Raw genomic sequence first — 26,766 nt, 5'->3', positions numbered from 1 at the left:
GTTAGAAGAGTCATTTAAAATCTTAAATTGTTTGACATCAAAACTGCTGGATATGGGAACCTTGCACACAGAGACCCTCTTGAGGTTCCAACACTTACCATCTTCTAAAATAACAACATTTTTCTTTAAGCTTGCAATTCATTGAGGGTCAAAGAATTTGCTGACACCTTTCTTCACAAAACCTTTTTTTTAATTCTAACCCATTGACCAACAGAGAGTTTGACATTTTTTGTGCTTTTTTTGCATCATAGAATTTCTTATACTTTTCATGTTTGATAGAAAGATTATTTTTACCATTAGCAGAAGACCAATACACTTCACTAGTATTCTTGACCAAACCAGGATTCCACTTAGCTCTGGGTTTCTCCCTCTCATGAGCTCAAATGAGGAAAACTTGGTTGAATCAACAATTGCAACTCTATAAGCTCAAACAGTTTTAAATATTTGAATTTCCCATGGAATATTATTTTGAAAAGCTAACTGAATTGCACCCTTCAATACTTTATTGTACCTTTCCATCAAACCATTCCTGCTGGGATTGTAAAGGGAGGTGGTTGTGTGCGTAATGCCACATTTAGATAAATATTGAGCCATAGCTTCCGAAGTAAATTGCACACCATTATCACTAATTATGGTTGCAGGTGTACCTTCTGATATGAAAACGTCATAAAAAAATTTAATGACAGTCTCAGTATCTAACTTTTTGATGACTTTAAAAACCGTCCATTTAGAAAAAGCATCCATTATAGAAATACCATATTTCTTAGAACTGCCAACAGGACCCATGATATCTACTGCAACACACTCCCATGGGGAATTCGGACACAAAAAATCACCCATAGGAGGTCCGGGAGTTTTAAGAGTCTTGTCCACCGAAGAACCCAAACCGCAATCTCTTACCATTCTTTCTACAGAAATATCCAAACCAGGCCACCAAAATCTGTTTTTGACAATGCATTTGGTATTAAAAATTCCTAAATGTCCCTCATGACAGAAAGCAAGTATTCTTTCCCTTAAACCGGAAGGAGGAATAATCTTGTCACCTCTTTTAAGATTATCATCCAGCAAGGATAATTCTTCTCTAATTTCCCTAAAAGGTTTTACATCACTGACATCAAATTTACGAGGCCACCCTTGGCTAATGAATTCAAAAACTTTTTTTAAGCTGTCATCATTAGTCAAAGCATCATTCCATTCTTCTTTTTTAAAGGATTCCAACCCATGGTCCCATAACCATGCAATTTGAACACAATCCATTAGGTCATCCTGATGTTCCACCATTTGGACTGACTAATGTGAAAGAAAATCTGCAACAGCATTTTGTCTTCCTGGAAAATATTCAAATTTGTACAAAAAATCCCAAAGTCTCATGGAAATGAGTGCTAAACTAGCTGAAACATTTATCATACAGATGTTAGACAAGACCTTAACATGTGGTTTATGATCGCATTTGATGGTAACTTCATTACCCCAAATGAATGTGCGAAAGTGTTCTAAAGCCCATGCACAAGCAAGTGCTTCACGCTCAATTACCTCATATCGACATTCAGCAGGAGATAAAGATCTCGAAGCATAAGCCACAATAGATTCTACATCTTTTTTATCAATCTGTGAAAAAACTGCACCCATACCAGTACCACTAGCATCAGCAGTAATTATGTTTTCCTTGAGGATCAAAGCCTTGAAGGGCAGGGGCAGAAACAATAGCGTCCTTGATATTAGTGAATTATTGTTGTACCATACATATTTATTTTTTGACTTAAGTAGTTCACTTATGTGAAAGGTTCTGTTTGAAAAATGTCAACACATTTTGAAAAAACTCCACAAGTCCTAAAAAGGATTTAATTTCATCTTTGTTTTTAGGACTCGGGGCTTCAGTGATTGCAGAAACTAATTTGGTTTTGGGGTGAATACCCACAGCACTTATTTCGTGAACCAAATAAGTTACTTTGTTAGAAGCAAATTTGCACTTTGTAGGTTCAATAGTTCACCCAAACTTGTTCAAAAGGGGCATGACATAAAGCAACTTCTCTTTGTGATCTTGACTATTCTTGCCCATTACCAGAATATCATCTTGAAATATGAGCACGTATTTTAAATGACCAAAAATGTTGTGCATAAAACGTTGGAATACTGCAGCCGCAGAAGCTAAGCCGGAAGGCATCCTTGTGTATTGAAAACAACCAATGTGAGAAAAGAAAGCTGTAAGATGTTTACAGGAATTAACCAGGGGAATATAATGGTATGCCTGAGACAGATCAATAGTAGAAAAAACTTCCATTCCCCTAGTCATAGTAATCATTTCATTGATTTTGGGCAATGGAAATTTATCAATCAAAATATTATCGTTAAGATGGCGCAAGTCGACGCACAATCTGAGTTTTCCATTGGCTTTTCTGGCTGCAACCAATGGAGAAACCCATTGAGAGGCTTCAATAGGTTCAATAACACCTTTATTTACCAAACTACTTAACTTCTTTTCAACCTCATTCCTGACAGAGAAAGGTATGTTACGCAATTTATGAACTTTTGTGGCAGCATCAGGTTTGCGTCGGAAAAGGTGTTCAAAACCCTCTATCCTGCCTAGATTGCCAGAGAATGCTCCAGTAAACTTTTCACTTAACATTTTACTTAAACATTCTCCGTCATCTAATACAAGAACTTGTTCAATTCTAGTTGGATCCAGAATCATATTACGTTTCCACTGGTCCTTCCATCCAAGAACAGAAGGACCCTTTTTTGAAACATAAAGTTTACATACAGCACTTCTATTACTAAATCTAAAAAAAAGGTTCCTGTAACCTAGGAGATCAATAGGTTCGCCATTGCAGCTTAAAGACACAATATCAGGTTGAAAAAAATCAGTTCCCAATTTCATAATGAATTATTCTGACCATTTTGACTCATTTACAATGGTGAAAGGGGAACCAGATTCCACTTCAATGTGAATATTAACACCATCTAAAGAAATGTAACACATAGGTTTACTTGAATCATTTTCTTGTATAATGTTGAGGACAACCTTATTCATGGAGTTAGACATTTGATTAATTTCATCTTCACTGTCCTCATTATTAGATGAGACATAGCCCTCTTCAATACATTTGAAAGATAGACTCTTTGCAAACATGAAGATTAAAAACGGTGTGAAATGAAACACACAAAAAAGCAGAGAGTAATTTGTTGTAAAAAGATATCAGCATCACTTTAGTGCAAATGATATCTAAAAATGCTTCAGCTCTGAAAGTCCTACAGTGACTCATAACATGCAAAGAATAAAGAAAATGCCATAAATATCTCCATTCTTCTCATCACTTTTTCTTTTTAGAAAAACATGTGAGAAGAAGAAAAAAAACAGTTCTCATTGTGTAAACTGCAGCTGCACTGATGTGCTGCAGACTGCCTTTCACCTTGGCTTTAGGCTCTGGCAGGAGGAATTATGGCGCGTCACAACTCAACTGTAAAACATATTACAGATGAACAGCTGTGAGAATTCATTATTACAGATGACTAGAGATGTCAGAACTTGACTCTAATAACCAGATTAGAAATTGCAGGTTTCTGTGTATTAAGCTTGACATTGACCCTGTACAGTGCTCGTCTACCTATTGACTAGATTTGATATATATATATATATATATATATATATATATATATATATATATATATATATATATACATACATACATACATACATACATACATATATATATATATACATACATACATACATACATACATACATACATACATACATACATATATATATATATATATATATATATATATATATATATATATTAGTGATAATATGGGCATTGCATATTAAACCCTCACCTATTGGCTTGGCCAATATTGGTTTAAAAGGCTAATCTAATATCGGCATTATACCCATATCTCCCTTGTTTCTTTTCATGAAGATACCCCCAAAATGGGGTAAAATACAAGGCACACAAATGACAGATAGGTCATAGTTGACTTGGGTCACCCATGCCAGTCATCCAACATGTTTATGAAACCTCACATAACACTGATTTCAGCCTTGTTCAACCGAACCATTGATCAAGCAAAGTAAAGGATGCATGACAGGGAGGAAACACTTTAGGTAACTAAGCAGGCACACACAAAAACCTCACCTGTCTTGAGTCACTTTGAAAAACATTCAGGGCCTCATTTATGACTTTTTACCATAGGGCAGCTCCACAGGTCTTCTTGCTGCGCTGCCCTATGGCAAAAGAAAAGGGCAGGAATGTGCCATATTTATGAGATTCAGTACATTCCTGTCATTTTCTGCTGCACTGGCGCACAATGAGCTGCTGTGCGCCAACACAGGCACCATGGTGCAAGGGTGCCTGCGTTGAGGGGAGGATTATGGTTGTGCAGGAATGGAAACCTTCCTGCACAAAAACAATCCCAAGAGGTTTTTTCCTCTTTCTATGTGTGCTCCAGAATGCAGCACACATGGAAAAAGAAGGAGAAATAAAGATCTTTCTTCTCGTTGTGCCTCCCTTACACCTCCTCTGGGGAGGTGTAAGATTTTGGAGCTGCCTCAGAGTTATGATTTCTCGTAAATGTGGGGCAGTGTCCAAAAGCCATGGATGTTGCTAGGACCGCAGCCAGCAACACCCATTGTACGGCCCTTTAACGCAGAAAACTGCATTACAGGGAACAATATTTACAAGGCAGCATTAAGCCAAAGCAAGTGGCTTAGTGCTGCCTGGTAAATATGGAGCAGGCTCCTGCGTCTTGGAACGTCACAAAAAGTGACACAACAGCGACACAAGGGGCTTATAAATAAGCCCCACAGAATCAACTGTGAAACCTTTGCCTGGTTTTCAACATCAGCATTGATTTGCAATAAGAACTCAGGAAAAACTCAGCAGCTATATCGCTGAGCTACTTACAATTCCCATCGAAAACGTTTTCCACTCTGCAGTCAGCATTAAGTCTCAGAGACATCTGTGAGCACGAGAGTCCCCTGTATATGTGCGTATGTGAATTGTATCTTTTTATTTATTTATTTATTTATTTAATGCGATTTTATACAGCGCGAACTTTACCCGAAGGTGTCAGAGCGCTTTACATAAGAATCAGTTGCAAAACATAAGGATTTAGGATTACATGTGTTACATAAAAGATACACACATAAAAAAATTGCAAATGTACAAGATGTAAAGTCACACAAAGAAGAGATACAAACAGAAAGAAGAGATACAAATGGATATGCTCTAAGAGTCACATAGGAATGGTAGAGACTACAAAGGTCTACTGCATATACTAGTGATTAGAGTTATCTCTATATACATAGGGAAGGGATACGAGTGGATATACTCTAAGAGTCACATAGGAATGGTAGAGAGTACAAAGGTCTACTGCATATACTAGTGATTAGAGTTATCTCTATGTACATAGGGAAGGGATACGAATGGATATACTCTAAGAGTCACATAGGAATGGTAGAGTACAAAGGTCTACTGCATATACTAGTGATTAGAGTTATCTCTATATACATAGGGAAGGGATTCGAATGGATATAATCTAAGAGTCACATAGGAACGGCAGAGAGTACACAGGTCGACTGCATATACTAGTGATTAGAGTTATCTCTATATACATAGGGAAGGGATACGAATGGATATACTCTAAGAGTCACACAGGAATGGTAGAGTACAAAGGTCTACTGCATATACTAGTGATTAGAGTTATCTCTATATACATAGGGAAGGGATACGAATGGATATACTCTAAGAGTCACATAGGACTGGTAGAGAGTACAAAGGTCTACTGCATATACTAGTGATTAGAGTTATCTCTATATACATAGGGAAGGGATACAAATGGATATACTCTAAGAGTCACATAGGAATGGTAGAGAGTATCCCTCTAGAGTGTGAATTGTCTCCCCCGTCCTACAACATCCCTCCTACTGGCATCCACCCCAGAACCACACTCAACCGCCCTGTTTGTATAATGCCCTGTCTAGCATTTGAGCTGGAAGCATCCAACACTTTCCTGAATGGCCATCAGGTTCGTATCCAAGCCTCGATTTGACATCACAAGTCATTCACCACTGCTGTTAGCTTGACCATGAAACTCATAAGGATGTGAGGAAAATGCTTTCAGCTAACGTGAGTCAATGACTTACCTGGTTCTGGGGAGCATGGACTGAGACAGAAAGCGAAGAAACAATAGATCAACTTTCGGAATATTTTCATGTTTCAAAGAGCTGAGTTAGAACTGCAAACCTGTGAAGGAATAGAGACAACATACACAACATGTAAAATATTGACGAGCAAATTCGACAAGCAAATTAGACATGCTCGAGCATAGCCGATGGAAATGATAAAAGGTACGAAATTTCTTTGGCGGAATCCTGGGAAAGTCACCCGTGCACAGTTTCCGATGGATGCTTTGAATGTTTTCTGGAAGACACTGTTTAAGATGACATACCTCTGAAGAGACACAGCCCTGAAATCTATCACACATTACTTGTAGTGGAGAACTGGTCAATCCTCCTGCTTTTTTACATACAAAAGAGTGCCGTATATCAAGTATGAAATAAATTATTCATTTTGAACGGATATTCAAAATAAATGAAAACGTTTGTTCCTCGTCTAACTGAAAGCCTTCTTTTGTGACAAACGGTTTATTTTACAAAAAGAGGAATTAATATTACTGCTTTTTCTTCTATTTATTATAATGTAACATTTTTAGGTCTGGCATTAGCCAAAACTTTTGATTTTGAGGTCTGGCGTTAGCCAAGACCTTTTGATTTTTCTAGTATTGTATGTATAATATGCTATTTAAAGGGGCTTTTAGCCAACACTCTTCGTCCATTGGTCTGTTGCTATGTCATTCCCATTTTGTTTCTGCACACTACAGCATGGGGCAATGAGCCAGCCTACGTCGGCCACTGTCTAACTTCCCTTTGAGCAAGTGCATTTAGCCCTTTCACAAGAGGCATATGCACACACAAGGTAGTTCCCCCCAGTGTCTGTGTTTTTGCTTTTACTCTATTATTACTTTAGTGTCGGCTTTGTTTATAGAGCCTGATGTGATTGCCGGACACTTTCTACCATACGCAATTACAGGGCACAGTTCAGATGTATCAGTTCCTGCCTCCTGCCACTGCTGTTGTATATGTCTTTTGACGTGGCAATGTTTATCTGACTGCTGCTTTTTCATACTATACCAGCAGCTCACATGAACTCTGAACATAGGCTGATGAGACTGCTCGATCTTTGCACCCCTGCCTATCTGTCACTTTCTTCTTTCTTAAGCATTAGTAATAGAACAATATTTAACCCCTTCCATGCGCATGACGAGCTGAGCTCGTCATGAGTTGCACCGCTCGCATGCTCATGACGAGCTCAGCTCGTCATGTAACGCGGCTTTTCGCAAAAAGCCGCACATCGCAAAAATAGTGGCCGCACGCATGCGATTAATGTGGAGATGTTGCCATCAACGTCACATCACTGAAGTCAGATTGTGAAAAACCCAAGTGTCACACAAATGAGAAAGGGTAGCATTTGAGCTAAGCCATTCAACATGACAATGGTAAGGGTGTAGAATGCAGACCGTGGTACGTCTTGGAGCATATTTTTAATAAGCATTTGCAATGCAATAGGTCTCGCATTTGCGAGAGTTTAAGCTATTAGCATTGTGAATGATAATGCCTTTTATTTATCTGTGTTGATAATTAACACATAAATAAAAGGCATTGTCATTTACGATGCCAATAGCTCAAACTCTTGTAAATCTGAGACCTATTTCATGTCAAAGAAGCGGCCACCATTGTCCCGGGCTGATTGGAAAGTGAAAGCACGCACAACGTGCTAAATGTTGCAGGAAAGCATGTCGTGCTTGCAGTAGGAGAAACTCATTTAAGAAAATAGTGCTTACAAACTAAATAACACATACCGTGTAACAACAGAAGTAAAACGGCCAGTCCCCATGGGAGGTTACAATTGAAGAAAATGCGGTACTAAGGAGAGGCTTACAAGCCTATTAACAAATCAGAAGCCAGCATATACAAAGGACAATGACACAAGCCAATCGAAAATATGGGCAGAGAGTGGGCGAAGCTTCAAGTCCATACTAGAATACAGCATGCCTCACAGTGCAGCGCATGTGCTGCCAGGCTCGACCTAAAAATAGATGACTATAGAGAATGGTGTGGTAGTGCACTGTCATTTAATTACAAAGAGCATATTTTGCATTGAAATGGCCAATACATTTTAATCAGACACGCACTTTTAGTGGCAAACATCTATGGCGCACAAACATTGTGTTGAAATTGAATTTCAGCTAATATGATTTGTGTATTTCACAAGTTAGGGTTCTTCATTTGTTTGACCCTATTGAAATCTTTGTGCCACCACCCTTTAAAATGATTAACAAAAACGTGCCTCATTAGTGCTTTCCTTGATGCTTATATATTGTGAAACATTTGCACAGTTCCATTACATTTTGTAGGGTTGGAAAAATATGTGACATCCTACATCCTTTCCTTTCACACTCCTTGTAACCCAGCATCATTATCATATAGTCCACAATAAAAATTACTGTCACTTTGTAGTCAGTAGTAAACACCGATTTTCATAGTAAAAGAATAATCAACAATTTGTCAGAAGACATTGCCTCCTATTTGACCTCAGTCTTTGAACACACACCAAAACAAAATTTAAAGGCCTCTTTATTGTTTATTCTGAACCTCAACATAGTTGTTTGGGGCTGCTGCAGCACACCCTGCACCCCTCCTTCCAGTGCCTATGTATGTCAGCTGGTTTTGTGTCAAAGTTTAAGCGTAATATTGTTTGGCCTCACGCAGGCTTGAGTTTTTCAAAGTTATTTTGAACAGGGAGCCCAAAATATCACTTGGCCATGACCCCAAAAATTGTTAAAATTACATTGACGTGCTACGGTGAGATTTCATTCTTGATGGGGCCATATTACACAAAGTGTCCCGAGGGTGCAATGGGTGTTTACGTCTGCTTTGTGTGCCCCCTGGGGCACTTTGGTATTACAGAAGGGGCTTCAGACGCTTGTGCTTGCCCTTCTAGAGCTCCAGCATTATCTTCAGGGGGCATTCCGTCATTTGTTTGGGGCACGCCTCCATTGCCTATGCGCCCGCACCATAATACAGAAAGGGCGCAGAGGCGAATAAGCTCTCAGAAGGCACACAGTGGCGCACTGTCAGTGTTCTCCCTGAGAGTAGCCCTCTGGAGGGAGGGAAAGAGGGTCCTAGGGACCCCCTGACATCTCCTTGCAGGTGGATGCAGTCACTGACTGCATCCACCTGCAAGGGTATCTCAAATGTCCCTTCAAAGTACAGACGGGTTGCCACCTGCACTTTGAAAACACAGAGTGGCTTTAAAGCAGCTGCTCCACTTTTCACAAGAATGCACTGCCCCCAGGGCAGCTCGACTTCGTGGTTGGCCTCTGGGCAGCTCATTCATCATAAAACGGTGCATTTTCCTTCAATGCACTGGGCACACCTTTTAAAAGGTGTGCCCAGCGCAATGAAGGAAAAAGCGCTGCATGTATAATGTGGCCCCTGGTGTTTTGATCATAGGGCCTCATTTATGAGAAATGACGCATTGCTGCGTGAAAGCAGCGATGCGTCACTTCTCAGTGCGCACTCCTTGCGACATACCTGATGCGTCATATTTAATGTATGACGCATCATGTCGCAAGGAGTTACAGATACGTCAGTATTTCTGACGTATCTGTAAGCGCAAAAGTGACGCATTGCTGGAGTGTGTCACAAAAGTGACGCAACTCCAGCAATGCTTCCTTTCACATGGGGCAAGCCCCATGTGAAAGGGCTTGCGTCAGTCTTACGCCTGCTGTGAGGCAGGTGCAAGATTTTGACGCAACGGTGTCCTAGAAGTGACGCAGTTAAATCTCATAGATTTCACTGCGTCACTTCTACGACCCTTTCTTGCGTCAATACGCCCCCTTTGCATACATTATACCTGGCGCAGGTATAATGTGGCGCAGGGGTTCACAAAGTGACGCATCTACCTAGATGCGTCACTTTGTAAATATGGCGCAACAAGGTGCATTGTTTACGCCACTGGTGCGTCACAAAAAGTGACGCGCCGGCGGTGTAAAAGTGACGCAAGGGTCATAAATGAGGCCCCTAGTGTTTACTTTACTTTATTGTGAGCTGCTTTAGGAAGGTGGACAGAGCCGGACGAAATCTTCTAGTTTTGATGACATTTCCCAATGGAAAAAGAAAGGTGGGTCGTTTTTATTGAATTTGTTCATTCGGTTTAATATTTTCTTGAGAAGGCAGGAACATATGTGTGGAAGTATATGTGTTTCGTCCACACTGGTGCGCAGGCCTGGGGCTTTTTCAAGGCTGTTGATAGGGGTGTGTTCATGACCAAGAAAGAGAGAGGGACAGTGAGAGGGATAGTCCGGGAGTGAAGAGATGCAATGTTTGAAGTAAAGGAAAAGTTTTCTTGAGGGACATATTTCAATATTAACATTTTATGGAGATATTGTAAGAAGGGCACATTGGGTACCCAACCCGCAGAGTGTTTGAATTGTGTGCAAGATAGTGCATGAGAAGAGCTAAGATACGGAAAATAAGAGCCTGCATGTTACGTAGAAAGCAATTGATGACCCAATGCAGAGATGTCATGGGTTCAATTGTGAATCAAATACAATTAGGTGTGTCACATTATAGTAAGAAGTGTCAATACAAATTAGAAAGATTGCATTCGAAAAGAACACATACAGTTTGTCCAAAATATGAATACAAAAACATATTGAATTAGATACAGCAACAAGAAGTCAAAAGTGTGTATATGGTTGGTAACAATTGTGTCATATTAGTGACATATACATACGAGTTCTGGAAAGTTGGGTTTGCATACAGATTACAAAAGTTCAAAGGAATCACAGATATCAACAAAAGTAGGTACTGGAGTAATCAGGATGATGGTTTGTAAAGAGAACCACAGAGAGGGGGGAAAAAGGATGGGATCATGGTCAGTATTTGCATAGAGTTGTGATCACTGGGCGATAATCGTAAGCCAGGCATCCAAAAATGTACAACTCATGCTAACCCATGAGAGGGGTCGTACATAGTGCCTAGTGGTTTATTTACATCAAAAACTACACTGACGTGCCAGGAAGAGAGGAACGTGTGTGTGCTAGTGTTAAGCAAGATTTCCAGGTTGTGGGAGGAAAAAAGGGGGCAGGGAGCGGTGAAAGGATAAATGCATCCTGGGAATCATCAATATAATGTTGGGGGATATTTAAGTCATTGTGCTAGGCACATATGGAGGATGCATAGAGGGGAACAACCCAACATGCTAAGGTAAGCATGCATGGCAAAAGGAGTGAATAACATGTCGAATATTACCGTAGGGACTGTTTAGGAACTAGTAAAGTACTCAAAGGCAAGCTTGTAGTATTGTACTGAAAATATAAGTACAGTAGATATTCATCCACAGTAAGGGCTGAAAAGGTAGAATTGTAAATAAATAGCGCATTAATATCTACGCAAAAAGACTTGACGGAAGTACATGTAATCAAAAAACTGGTCTAATGCAATTGGGGGGGGGAGAAAACAGTTGTTTGAAAATCAATGAGTGATAAACCTTCACGTAATGTAGTGTAGACAGCGGGCTGAAAAGGAGGGCAGAAGAGGTGGTTAAAAAATTAGGGGCATATTTACAAAAAACTGTCAGAGTGCGGTGTTACTCTAAAATCGGTAAAGCAGCGCTCTGGGAGTTTTAAAATGCAGAGATGCATCGTATTTACAAAAATATGGTGCATCCCTGCATTTCCTCTAGCACTGGTGCTAAAAAAGCTGCCTAGCGCCAGCGCAGGCTCACTAGCACCATTTTGCTAGTGTTTTGCAGGGGCAATTGTTTATGTGCAGGAAGGGACACCTTCCTGCACATAACAATCTTATCAAGTGATTTAATCTATACACGTGTGCTGCAAAATGCAGCACACGTGGAAAGAGCAATATACAAAGAGAAATAAAACATTTCTCCTCATATCGCCTATTTAAGACCAGGTGTTTCCTGGTCTTAGTTTTGGCGCTGCCCCATACCTTGTAAATATGGGGCAGTATCAAAAGCAATGGGTGTTGTGGTGGAAAGCCCACTGAAACACCCATTGCCCGCCCCTTTTATGCTAACTGCCGTGTGAATAGGGTCATTATTTACAAGGCGGTGTTAAGCCATGTTTAGTGTCTTAACGCCGCCTTGTAAATAAGGCGGAGTTAACGCCGTTAGAATGCCACTAAAAGTGACATTCTGCTGGCGTTAAGTCCTTGTAAATATGCCCCCTAGTTGCTAGCATGCGTGGCTGGAATGAGTGTTGGTTACAGGCGGTGCCACAACTCAGCCATAGAGCATACCTCTATTTCAATATTGTTCGGTGTTGGGACCAGCACTGTCTGGATGGCCAAAGGCATGCCCCTGCCAGGCAAAATGCATCGCTCTCATCAAGGGCAGGCAATTATACACACTGCACAACCCTTGCTCACCCTTGGGTAGCTTGGCTCTGAGCAGTCAGGTGTCCTTCAGAAGCAATGTGTAAAGCAAGAGCACAGCACCCGCATACAATAAATGATCAGAACGACACAAAAGAGAAACTTCACACTTGATGTCGAGAAATGCTGTTTATATTCAACACACACCTTAAACAATACAACATAGATATCATTGAATTGGGGAAATAAATCACTCTTGGCAATCTTACTAGCAGTACTTGGCCCAGTTTGTGTTGATCAGATCTCAATAATATGCACATATGGAAAAAGTCCTATTCCAATTCCCACACAGCATTCGTATGTGGTGCGACACATTGTCAGCCCAAGGCCCACCTTCACAATCCGAATTATGCAATTCCACACGGTTATAGGGTGCACCCTGGGCTACAACAATATCAGTATTATGTACATACACAGTTTTATAACAATTTTAGCAGCACCGCGAGATGTGACCACATGGATAAACTCACTGTTGAGAGGTAAGTGCTTTTGGCAGGAGAACAATGTGAAAACTAACACCACTGTCAAGTGTCATGAAGTCCAGGCAGTCCAGAGATGGTCATTCCCGCACACTCACTTTGTAAAATGTAAATGTAAATTGATACTTGTATAGCGCACTACTCACCCGCAAGGGTCTCAAGGCGCTTGTACGAATACCGCTGTGGAACCCATCCTGGCTTTCCCTGTGAGGTGTCCACTCCTGGGCACCCCCAAGGTGGAGGCCAGGCATCCTTAGCTTTGTGGAGGCCGTTGTGGAGATTAAGCAAGCTATTGCCCAGAGTTGCAGAGTGGGACTCCATGATTGGAATAGGCACCGAGGCGAGAATTATCAGGTCCGTGGAATTTTGAGCCCAAGACCCGCCGAGGCGGGGAATTGAACCCTGGTCCCAGGCTAGACCTCTGCATCAGGGTCTGCCGCTCTAACCATTGAGCCACACTTCTCCACTTTGTACTGTCACGCAATGCAAGCGCTACCACCATGGTCCATTTCGGCACTTTCACACCCAGACACAATCGACACCCGAATGCGGTGCCATTGATACCGAACAGGTCACTAGATAACACCCAACAGACCCCGTGGCTCCAAGCCTAATGCCACCCTCCAGTTCACCCCCACTGCACCAGACAATCCTGATGGAAGTTCACCAGCCCCTCCCTCCTGACATGGTCCCTCATGGCTTAGGTCATGATCCGGTACCCCGGAAAGCAGGTAGGGATAGACAGTAAGTTTAGAGGTTGTCGTGGACTAAGGAGTTCTTGGTGCCACTCAGGAAGTTCACTAACAAGTTGCGAAGCAGAAACGAGCAATGAGCAACAATTTGTTACAAACAGGGGTGCACCAGGGGCCTTTTGGCACAGCCTAGTACTGCGAAGCATAGGGGGTCATGCAGTTTCTAATTCGGCTCCTGAACCTTCTTGAAGCATCCCTCCAGCACAGGAAATTCCTCTCACTCCTATCTAGCACCCCGAAGCCTTCAAAAGGACCAGGTGGGAGGAGGGCAGATGGTCCACCATGATGGGACTAGTGAGGGAGCAAATGGTGAATGGGGAACAACACACACAAAAGCCTCTTGGCTTAAGGAGGCACCCTGTTGGTTACAGGTTGATCCGGTATGTGCCCCCGCAATCTGGGCACAGGGACTGGTGCATGATAAGATGAGTCGCACCAGACACTTTAGTCTACATGAAGTAGAGTTGCAATTCCGTACCTCTCTGGAAATGAGGCATTATGCCCGGCACATGTTGATGCCGGTTGCACCAGATGATTCTGGTCACACACACTGGTGCAAGTTCTGCAATGCCTCACAAGGTAGAGTGAGACTCTGAAATGGGTGCCTCCCCCACCTCCGAGTATGGCAATCTGTGAATCGGATAGCGCACACAGTGAGCATGCAGTCGGCATGGCACACAAGAGAAATGCGGCACCGTCGACAAAGCGAGCCACTTTGGATCCAGCAACCAGTGAATCTGCTCACCACCAATAAAGATGCTATGCATGCCGAGGTCCCTACGGTACAGGAACCACTTTGCTGCAGATGCCGGCAACTTCTTGAGCTCTACACTAGGCACTCCAGTTTCCAGGCACGATTCTGTAGTTCCAAGCTCACACTGCACTGTCCAGCTTTCAGCAAGCGATGTGGGCACATAGAGGGCACCGCTGGTGATGGCTCCTTGTAGGAGATCTTTGATATCTCTGAGAGGACAGGAGAGCAGCAAAGTGGTCCTTGGGAGCCCACTTCAGGGTACCACACATCAGCAGGTTTCGGCCCAGGTTTCAGCCCAGGTCAGCCACTATTTAGGAAGGGATGTGGTCCTTTCTACTGGCAGTTATCTTCCATGTGCACGACAGAGTCCTGGTTCTCCAGTCTTGCTTCCCCACAAGTGGATCTCTCCTCTTCAAGTATTATCTGATTGGGCCTTTGAAGTTGGGAGGATGTTCAGAGGATATTCCTTTGAACCACAGATGTGTGCCCTAAATTTCCATAATGTCTGCCAGGAGACCGTGGAATGCGGATCTCTTTATGGACCCGTGATCTTGCCCCAGGGACCAGGTGTCACAATCTCTGCCCCCTATTTATTCTGCTGGCCCTCAAATGGCAGAGGTCGGCTATCTCATTTGCATGCCCAAGGATTTATGGCTGACACTGGGGAATGCCCAGCTGTGCTCCCCTGGCCTCCGGTGTTGACCAGTGCCAAACACCATGGCACAAAAAGAATTTGATGCATAGAAATGTCCACTTTACATAAGTACTGACGTTGCTTCACACAAACATTATTTTATGCTTGTGACCCTGGAACCCAATTAGCGTGGTCACCATTTATCTCATCATTCTTTTTTCACCAGATTATTATTATTATTTTTTTGTATCTGTCATAGACGTAGGAACAAACAAACAACAATTTCTAACTTAAAAATACAAGTAGTAGTCTATGTGATAGAAACGCAACACAGTACATTAAACAGTGAACACAAATTATGGCACATGCACTTAGAATAAAAATGAACAAAAATATATCATAGTTCTCAATTTGTGCCTATGCGTAATTTCAAAATATCGGGGGGCCCCTACTCAATGGCCAAACCAAAGATACAATCCAACTTTGTCAGACTCACAGAGATACTGTAATGAGGCAACCATTTTGTTTTCTACATGATCCACTGAAAGCTTCTGAAAAGATGGTTGGAAACCTAAAAAGTCTTGATAATGAAATCAAACACAGCTTTAAAATGTAATTGATCTCAGCCTGCTCCATGCTTACATCAAAACAACCACATCAATTCCCTGTAGAATAGATATGCATCAAAGAAGAAGTCTGAGCACATGTAATTTAAGCCCATTTGTTAGCAGTTCTCAGTCCTGAGGAGAACCTCGAAAGGTGTCGACGGCAGAGCGCGCTAAGGGGAATGTGGCCAAAAGATTTTGCATGACACAAGGCACAAAATCTAGGAACAATTTGCAATTTTATGGCCCCTATTGTCCATCTTTGGTGACACTTTGTTGCTTCCATCCCCTGGTTTGTCCACAAATATCAAATAATGTTTGTGTGAAGCAACGTCAGTAATGGTTCTTGTTTTGTATTTAATATTTAAAGTGGCCTAGCCTTGTTGATATAAAATTGGCCCCGCACCCCATGGCTGTTTTTGTAATAGTCGCTTGCCATAAGTGGCATTTCCACACAAGATATACAGAGCCTGCCGTTATCATTGGAACTAGTTTGGCCTAGTGAATCCATTGATAGGAAACCTCATGAGGCTGTGCCAATGCAATCTGTTATTGCAGCTTGAAATACAGGCGACCCCTTTCCCATGCTAACTTATGGGAACAGCAAGCCTTCTTGGTAGGGAAACCCTCATGGGTCTTCTTTACTACCTAAGCAGCGGACACCTGTGGGTGGCTGCCCAGCCCTTCACCTTCCATCCTAGTAGAGGCGAAAGGCTTCCTCCGGATGGACTGTGTTTGCTACGGGACAGAAGGAGTACGCTCGCAATGGTGCTCCCACAGACCTGCTGTGACAAGTCGTACAGATGTTTAAATGCCCAGTCCATGTGAGTGCGTACACTGGTCTGCAAAAGCAGGTTGGACACGTAGATAAACCACACCTGTGGTGTGAGTGCGCATCCAGGCAGCAATGGCAGGCCTGACTCACGTTTACAAACATCTTGTATGTACCACTTCCTAACATGTATCCGAAGGGTGTGCACACTTTCCCACTGAAGTGCAGTGGAAAAGGGCCCGGAACCTTAGGGCTCCACTTGAGAACCAGCTAAACATAAGAGGAAAAAGCTAAATGTTTAAGTAAACACTACGTGACAAGTATCAGGTTCAACAGTCAGGCAAAGGTAAAGATTCCTGTGGTTGGAAATCTTTAGCAATGTCCAACCAATATTGGTGCAGATATTAATGCGCCGTTTATTGTTAATTTTACCTTGTCAGCCCTTACTATGGATGGATATCTGCCTAGCACACCGACTTAAATGTCCCGCAAAATGAACTCGATGATGCCTAGAATTCATTCATACCTTCCACAGCCGCCCCATCATTTTCTCCCACAAACTGTTACTCTTGTTTATCACTAGCATAAATACCTTCCTCACTTCCAGGCACATCACTGTAGTTTTTGATGTAGAGATACCACTGGGCACTATGTACAATCCGTTATATGGGTTAGCATGAGTGGTACATTTCTGGATTCACAGGCTTACGATTATTTCCCAGTGACCGCACCTCTACGCAAATAGTGACCATGACACCTTCCTTTTGCCCCCCCTCTCCATGGCTCTCTCTCCAAACCATCATCCTGATTACTCCAATACATACCTTTGATGATTGATGATGTCTGTGTTTCTTTTGAACTTTTAGAATCTATATGCAAACCCCACTTTCCGGAACTTGTATGTATACATTACAAACATGACACTATTGTTACTAAACATATACGCACTTTTGACTTCTTGTTGCTGAATCTAATTCCATATGTTTTTGTAGTCATATTTTGGACAAACTGTATGTGTTCTTTTCAAATGTAATCTTCCAACCTTGTATTGACTCTTCTTACTGTAATTATACTCATCTTATTGTATTTGATTCACAATTGAAATCATGACTTCTCTGCATTGGGTCCCCTGTTGCTTTCTACATTACACACTATCTCTATTTTCTGCACCTTGCCTTTTCTTTTACACTACTTCCACACAATTTGAACACTCTGTGGGTTGAGTACCTAATCTGTCCCCATTACAATCTCTACAAAGAATGTTAATATTTGAAATCTTTCCCTCACTGAAACTTTTCCCTTACTTCAAACCCTGTACCTTTTCACTCTAGGACTATCCCTCTCACGGTACCCCTCTTGCTCTGTCATGAACACACCCCTATCAACAGCCTTGAAAAAGGCCCAGGCCTGCCCACCATTATGTGAGAATCACGTGTCGGCTGTCCTTGCGCACATATGTTCCTGCCTTTGCAAGAACAATTTTAAACAGAATTAACAAATTAAACAAAACAACCCTTCTTTCTTTTTCCATGGGGAAATTTCATTAAAATCAGAAGATCTTGTCCAGTTCTGTCCACCTAGCTAAAGCAAATTTCTTATTTTTTCTTCATTCGCCTCCAATCCCAGCTAACTTGGAGATCCGAAGGTCGCCACTGTTACTCACTTAAGAGAAGTAGGCCTTTGGGGTAACGCCCCACCTGTCTGTCACCTGCTTACCAGTAGCAAACCGACTTCCTTCCTGTTGCTGACCTCTCGTCAATGAGAGGGTGGTCGCGCTCTCTACTGATTCCTTAAAACCGAGGACTGTTGCTGAAAGCCCACCTTAGATCGAAAAACCTGGGGCCCCAAATGTTATAGCGAGACCCAGCACAGTCTGAAAGCTTCCCATGAGGCTTAATCATAGGACAAAAGATTTTTACAAGAATGATCAAACAAAACAAAACAGTAATGGCTGTCTAGGCTGGAGTCCAGTTTAACAGGCAATCCCAAATGGCTCTCTTCTTGCTATTTTTTAATCTGGCCAGATCGGTCTTAGATGTTTTATACAAGGAGGAAAGCCAGTCCGAATGTGTGGGGGGTAAGATCTCAACCCATCCCTTGCATATTTCCTGTCTGGCCAGCAATATGGCAAAAAATAAAAAGCCTTTATTAGGGCCTGTGATTTCACATAGTATGCCAAAAATGATAAGCCTAAGGGAAATTTGTACTGGGTGTCCCAAGACAGTCGTTAGGGTGTTCCCGACTTTTTCTCAAAATTCCCAAGTGGCTGGGCAAGCCCAGAACATATGTGTCTCAGGGGCATTTTCCATGTCACATTTTTGACATCTAGAAGGTGGACCATTGGTCATTTTAGAAAGTCTCGCCGGGGATAGATAGGCCCTATGTGTGGTGAAGTAATGCTTTCTTCTCAGCCAGGCTGGCTTTGCGACTGAGAGCAAAGTGCTGTAAGAAGTTTGCCAAAGCTCTACCCAATCTGTCTCCAGGAAGGATTCTTCCCACAACTCACCGGCTAGTCTAAAATTGCCATCTATGGCCTCCTCAACTGCCCAATAGAAGAATGATACGTTTTCTTCCCTGCTAGCTTTTTTACCAGATGTTCTTCTAGAGTGTTCCCTGGCCCAATTGTTTTTTTAAGATTCTGGGACCAACTATTTAATTGTAAATATTTAAATCTGGACATGCCCTCCTCCAGTTTCTCATTAAGTGTTGCCCAGAGTAAGAGAGAGCCTTTAGCAGCTAAGTCTCCCCATAATAATAACCCTGCTGTTTTTAAAGGTACAGCCAGCATATCTTTCAGGCAGCTTGGTGCCCCTGGGCTATCCCACAATGGAGCCAACCTTGAATGATATTCTAGACCAGTTAGTTTTTTTATTCTAGCCCATATTTGAGCTGCGCCCCATAAAATCTTTAGCCTCACTTTCTTAAAAAAATGCTGTCTCCATATTTGAAAAGAAAACCTTCATGTGGAAGCCCCGCCTGTTCTAACATGCCTGAAAACATCTTCCCTCTGCCAGATGAATCTGGAGACTTTAACAACATTCTTGAATGAGTTAATTGAAACGCCCAAGCATAATATTGAACATCTGGGAGTGCAAGACCACCTTTTCCCCTTTTCCGTCTTAGCTTTTTCCAAGATATCCTAGTTGCTTTGTAGGCCACACAAATGAATTGATAGATTGCTGAAATCTGTCAATTATTTGTTTCTCAAAATGTAATGAGATGGTATTAAAAAAAATGTTGCTTTTGGTAGAATTGTCATCTTTATCAAATTAACTCTACCCAAGTTAGTCAGGGGAAGGTGGGCCCAGGATTTCATTCGTTTTTGGCTCTCTTTTAGAATATTCAAAAAATTAACATTGGCTATCATATCTATATTTGGAACTATTTTTACTCCCAAATACCGCATCTCGTCTTTGATTTGGTGTTGGCACTCCGGCAGGTTCCACGTCATGATCTCGGCCTTTTCTGCATTAACTTCATAGCCAGAGACTCGACCAAAGTCCCTCGTTAAACTGATAATCTGAGGGAAAGATGCCTCTAGATCTGAAGAAAGAATAAGAATATCATCAACGTTCAGGGCCACCTTCCTCCCCATGTACCACTCTTACATTGTAGGATAGCTGTCTCTTCCCTAAGACACTGAGCAAATGGCTCTATATACAGGTCGAAAAGGAGGGGGAGAGGGGTAGCCCTGTCTAGTTCCTCTCTTAATGCTGAAGGGTTTAGTCAGTTTACCAATAACCACCAGCCTTGCCGAAGGATCACTATATATAAGATTAATGGTTCGGCAGAATTTTGGCCCAAACTTCAATTTCTCAAGCACGGCAGCCAGATAGTTCCAGGTGACTCTGTCGAAAGCTTTTGTTGCATCCAACATCATTGCTGCCAACGGGAGTGTAAAGTTAGAGGCAAAATCAATCGCGCCTATGAGATCGTGCGTGAGGTCAAAAAGATTTCTACCTTTTAAAAAGCCCTTCTGGTCGGTATGTAGCAAGTCTCCTGCAACTGTGCCCAACTTATCGGTCAATATCCTGGTATATACCTTATAATCTGAATTTAAAAGTGAGATAGGTCTATATGACCTACAATTAGAGGGTTTGCCTTGTTTTAAAATCAGTGTAATGTTAGCTTCACCCCACGAGGTTGGAGGTTTAGCCCCATCTACCAGAATTTTGTTAAATATAGTGGTCATAAATGGGATTATCGCTTCTCCCAGAATTTTAAACACTTCTGCCGGAAGGCCATCAGGTCCTGCAGCCTTACCTGCCTTACAAGTAAGAAGTGCCTTCCTGACCTCCTGTTGTGATATTTCCACTTGTAGGTATTCTCGTTTGGTGGATTCCAGGACTGGAAGATGGATAAGATTTAACCAATCCCGTGCAGATGTGCTATCTATATCCTTGTTCTCATCATATAAGTCCTTGAAAAAGGTATGGAAGGCTTCTCCTATCTCTTCTTCCTTGATAGTTCATGTGTTAATATGTGCGATATCAATTTGTTTTATCAGATTCCGCACTCTATCAGTTTTGACCTTTAAGGCCAATAATCTGCCGGCCCCCTCGCCATACTTAAAGTGAGCAAGCTTGCTCACGTCCCACTTATTGGAAATTTTTGTCTGAATTATATTATCCAATAGGGCTTTCAAGGATTCAAATTTAGCTGCTAGAGTTTGACTAAGGTCTTGATCGGTTTCATTATTAATCTTCTTTTCCACCTCTTTCCTTTGGCATTCCCTAGATGCAATTTCCTCCCTATACTGCCTGTTTTTGTAAGAGGTCCTGTTTGTAACTAAACCTCTCAAAAATGACTCCAGAGTATCCCATACTACCAAAGGATCTGCTGAACCTATATTGATATTTAGAAAGGATATTGTCTCCTGGGATAAGTAGCTAGTTTCCACTTCATCTAGAAGGAGTGTGCAATCGAATATCCATACCCTCTGCTGTTCTTTACCTGCAAAATCCAAATCCATCCATAGGGCTGCATGGTCCGATAGATGAGGGGTCAAATATCCTATATCTTTGAAGTTACCTCTTAAGTCATTGCTAATTAAGATATAAGTGATCCTAGATTTGTGTCTATATTTTTTGTTATAGAAAGACACCTCCAATTGAGTGCCCGATCTTTCCCTCCAAATATCAGATAACGCATTTTGACTCATCATAGTCTGTAAGTAAGCCCTAGATTTAGAAAGGACATTAGCCCTACTGCTTGGGGATTTGTCCAGATTTGGGTTCAATACTATGTTGAAGTCCCCAGCTAAGACTGTTGTATCGGGGAACCCCAGACGATTTAACAAAATATTTTATAGAGTTGAAGGATCGTCCTGATTAGTGCCATGATATCCAACTACTGTAATGAGTGTACTTTCAACAGATATCTTGGCTATGACCCACCTACCAATTGTATCAGTCATGACATTCAGGAGGCCAGCATTCGCTTGTCTTTTAATTAAAATAGCAACAGCCCTAACATTGGCAGATTGACAGGAACAAACACAATGTTCAATCCACCTAAGCTTCCCACATATTTCAGTAATTTCTTCTTTCAGGAAGTGTGTTTCCTGCAAGATGATTATATGTGCGGGTGAGTCTTTCAAATACTGGAAAATAAATTCCCTCCTACTCTTAACTCGGAGGCCATTAATGTTCCAAGATAAACATTGTAACTTTCTCATGGAGGATTGAAAAGCCGAGCTTTGACTCTACCCCATCCTACAGAATATTGACACCAAACCAAAAATAATAGCGAATAGATCGCAACTAAGTTAAAAGACAAATGAGATTTACTTTTTCCCCCTTTTTAACCCCTCTGCTCCCCCACACGTGGTACCGCTACCCCACCCTTAAACCCCTCCCCCTCCACACTGGAGAACCCTACCCCCATTTACCTGGACTGGTCCAGATTCTGCCTGCCCGTATACGCTGCTCTGCCCCACTCTTGCCCTTTGCTATTACTAATGCTAAGTGTGTATATTTGTGCCGTTTGAGGCTTTAGTCAGCCTATTTTTTCCTGGTGTAGCTAAGTGTATCATAATATATGCTATGTGAGTTTACTGATGGAGTTTCTTATCACAACCAGGTTCCTATACCCCAGACTCTCACTGGTATGAAGAATCCTATGCTCTTATATCTTAGAGGAGGGTAAATTATTTTAGATTTTCCAGGAGCTCATCCGCTTCCTGCACCGTCCTTGCATTATACATCTTGTTGTTAAACATGATTTTTAGTTGCGCTGGAAATTTAAGTTGGACCACAGCCCCTAGCTTCTTAAAATCTTCAATTTTTTTCCCAACTCCCATTGTCGATCTAAGGTTATGTGTGAGAGATCTGACCTGATCTCAAATGCAAAGTCCCTCGGTTTCAAAGACTTCTGTTTAAGTGCAGCTATTAGTATTTTCTCTTTTAAGGCAAAAGTAAGGAAATTGATTAAAATTTTCCTCGGTTTTGTGCGGTTGGGGCGTGTCCTGAAAGGGTCTCCATGTATTCTTTGTATGTCCCTCTTAAGTTCCTCTTCTGATTCATCAATCTGAACTGCGTCTTCTCTTTAATGAGGGCCACAATGAAAGATTTGAGTTCCTCACCCTCTTTACCTTCGGGCAGGTTATTATGTCTAGAGTTGTTTTCCAACGATTCCACTCTGACGCGGAGCGCAGCTTCCTCCTTCTTAAGTGTGAAGATATCCGCTTTGACTGCTCCCAAATCCTCTTTAATTTCTTCCACCGAACTCTCTAAAACCACCGTCCTTGCTCTTAAAATGTCAAGTTTTTTCTCAAGTGATTCACAGAAAAGTCTGATCTCTCCCTGGTTCGACTCAGAGATTGTGAACCCTTTTTTAATATCAGATGCCATTGTAAGAAATAGCGTCTCTAACGAGCCCCCCGAAGGGGATTTATTATCCGAGGCTGCCCCTATTTCCTTATTGTTGCTCCCAACATCTCCCATATCTTCTCCCACAGAATTGACTCCTCCAGTACGCCTTATTGGCTCCCTAGAGCTCATAGCCATGCTGTCCTCTGAGGCTTCTGAGATTCCAGACTCTTTTGGCTGATTGAATTCCTTGGCTGGTTGCTCAGGTAAATTAGAAGAGTTCGAGGACGCAACTAATGTGGGCACAGGGGCAAAGGTGGGGTTGAGCAGGGCAAGGGGCTTTCTCTGTCCATGCCTAAGTGGAAAGGAGACTGCTTTTCTAACCTTGCCTGCTCAGAGCCTTCCCTAAGAACTTCTCCCTGTTTTACCACATCTAAACCCTGTGGGAGGACTTTGAAATACGATCTCAATGAGGGGGTAGCTCTTACTTTGGCTTCTGCAGGGAAGCCCCTCTTTCTAATACTTTTTGCGCCCTTTCCTTTAAACACCCCATAGGGAAAGGAGCTTTCTTCAATGCTGCTCTCCGGCTTTTCACCGAATATTTCTTTATTTCCCAGGAGCACCTTGTTGGTAACTTTGCATGGTTTCCCCACCCTGGATTCCTGTGCCTCCGGATCTCGTGCTGCCCCACGTTTCCTGCCTTTTTGAATTGACTTAGTTTTAGGGGGTTTGGGAGTTTTAGACGTTTTATCCGTTTCACTCAACTTATTCTCCTGTGAATTATGATTAGTCTGAGCTGGTTTAATGGTTAAAGAGTCACCCTTACGTCTCGTTTGTCTCAGACAATAAGTTGCAGAGGACTTACCCGATTTAGGGGTCTCCCGGTTGCCCTCTTTGCCCTGTTTTCTTGGGGCCCGCATACCTTACAGACCTCCCGTGCTTCGCCGCTTTCAGTCGGGCACAGTACCCTGCTCTCCGCAGCACTTTGCGTGAAAGGGGCATTTAATGGGTGTTGCTGTGGGTGTTCCCATGCAACACCCATGGATTCTGCTGCATTCCCAGATTTAAAAGCTTTTGTAAAAATGGGAATGCGTCAGAATCCTACGCCTTCCCAGGTGTAAGGGGGCGCAACAAGATGAAATACTTTTATTTCTCCTCCTTGTTTCCTCTTTCTTTGCATGCTGCATTCTGCAGTATGCACAGAAAGAGGAAAACACCTCTTGTGATTGTTTTGGTGCAGGAAGGTGTCCCTTCCGGCACAGAAATAAAACATCCTCGAAACGCAGGCACACATGCACCATGGTGCATGTGTGCCTGCGTTGGCGCATGGCAGCCAATTCTGCACCAGTGCAAGGGACAGCACAGGGATTCATCACATTGTTGTAAATATGATGCATCCCTGTGCTCTGAAAGTAACTCAGCATGGCGCAGCCAATTGGCTTGCGGCACTGCGCTGCATTACTTCCTCGTAAATAAGTCCCTGTGACTATAAACTATTTTTTAGGTGCCACTTTTACAGATCCTAAGCGCTTGGCTCATTCCATCAAGCTCAAGAACCGACAAAAGGGTACCATTCACTTGATTCTACCTTTAGCATACAGAGGACAACATTTATCAAATGTTCCTCAATTTCTTCAAAAGATTGGCAAAAAAAAATTGTGATGGTTCCCAGGTTTAGCAACTTCCCAATATGAGGTAAAAGTTGCAACAGGAAGGGTCCCGTATCTGAACTGTAAGAACAATGTATGTGCAGGGGCCAGGTGAATATAATCTCGAAATTCTTCAGGTTTGCTAGTAAATGTATGCAGTAAGAAAGATCTAGTAAGGCTACAAATAGGGTTTTGTTGCTCCCTATGAGCAGCAGCCTTCTTCTGGAATTGCTTTGTTACCATTTGTGCGGCATGAGCTTGAATAGAGAAGGGTTCTTCTAAAATATTATCAAGGCCAGGTTACTCCAAGATTTCTTTTACAAAACCCAACCAATATATTTTTGCAGACGATTGCATTCCTAAAATTTCAGCAAGCCCCTGTGTGTAGTGATGCAGTTCATCAGCACTTTTAATAATGGTCTCAATGCAGCCAATTCTGCTATTTTAATAGTACCTAGATCTAATCATGATGTCACCAATGGCGTACCCCCAGGGCCGGACTGGGAACCACAACCGGCCCTGGCAAAGTGCTCGCCCGCCCCCCTCCCCACTTGAGGGGGTTGGAGGTGCCGCCGAGCTCCTTGCCGGGCCGGTTTTTAGCCGATTTTGGTACAGGGCCGATTTTGCAGCTATGCTGCAAAAACAGCCCTGTAACAAAATAGGTCCCCAGAGGCCCAAAACCGGCCCCCACCCGTGCTGCGCACTGGGGGATTGCCCGGTGTCCGCTATGGCCAGTCGGCCCTGCGTACACCTCCTTAACCCTGTGAGGAATATAAAAAATTGTTCTCAGCCACACTCAACATGCCCATATTTCAATGACCCCATAGTTTAGCTCGAAATAAACCTGCACTCCTTGCTTGAGACTTATAGATTTCAACGGCAGGAAGAATTGTGAACCAACTTTTACCAAATCTACATACAGCCCCTACTCTATTTTTAATTGTGGTAGAACATTTTGAGATCTGATACTGAATTCCTAGATCGTCAAACTCCCCAACCCTTTCCAACACTTCCTTTCCTATACTGATAACAACCCTCAACCTTCTTCTCTTTCAGTATGCAATCAGTTTGGCTTTAGTGATGTTAATTTCAAGGCCATACTCGAAGCAGAACTGACCAAAACTGTTGATCAGGTTTTGGAGTCCCATCATAGTTATAGCCAACAGAAGGGTGTGATCAGCAAAGAAAAGCCTGCCAGGATAGGGGAGTCATTGACAGTCAGATAAAAATTGAAAACAATTGTTGATGTATAGGAGGAAGAGCGTGCGCGCCAAGACACAACCTGGGTGCACACCTTGCTCAACAGGGAGAGCCTCAGTCAATTCTCCCTTTGAACCACACTTTACCCTAGCAAAGTTCCCCTCTGGAGAAGCCTAACTAGGTGCAGCAAGTTTGGTGGAGTCCACGTCCCTTAGAGACCATCCCACAGTTTCTTTCTGGGGACCAAATCAATTGACGCACAAAGATTGATAAATGCCACAAAATATCTCCCCCTCCTATAGCCACGATTTTCCGCTTGACCAAAAGAAAGTGGAAAACCTGATTGATAGCACTAGTTTTAGATATGAACCCTGCTTGCAAGTTCGAAAGAATTTAGGGCCATATTATCAAGCCTGGGCGATAAAATTATCGCCGCTTTATCGGCAAGAAACTGCCGCTAAAGTGGCGATAATGGGCTTGATGATTGGCTCTATGGAATTCCAATCAAAGCACATGTTAGATGTGAAGGACATCTAACATGAGCTTCGATTGGAATTCCATAGAGCCTATTATCAAGCCCATTATCGTCACT

At 42.4% G+C, this 26,766-nt stretch overlaps 1 protein-coding gene across 1 annotated transcript in view; it reads right to left on the bottom strand.

Moving 5' to 3' along the window:
• The window catches only part of LOC144791363 (coagulation factor X-like), a 231,930-nt gene that overhangs the window by 184,852 nt on the left and 20,312 nt on the right, over positions 1 to 26,766 (bottom strand). Inside the window, exon 2 of the mRNA XM_078666038.1 lies at positions 6,146 to 6,245. Within this exon, the coding sequence (XP_078522164.1) occupies positions 6,146 to 6,215 (70 nt within the window). The 5' untranslated portion in view covers positions 6,216 to 6,245. The remainder of the gene's footprint in view (positions 1 to 6,145; positions 6,246 to 26,766) is intronic.

The sequence above is a fragment of the Lissotriton helveticus genome, chromosome 11 (genome assembly GCF_964261635.1).
Source record: "Lissotriton helveticus chromosome 11, aLisHel1.1, whole genome shotgun sequence".
Classification (NCBI taxonomy): domain Eukaryota; kingdom Metazoa; phylum Chordata; class Amphibia; order Caudata; family Salamandridae; genus Lissotriton; species Lissotriton helveticus.
The sequence above is the reverse complement of the archived record's forward strand: the minus strand, read 5'-3'. Positions and strand labels throughout refer to the sequence as shown.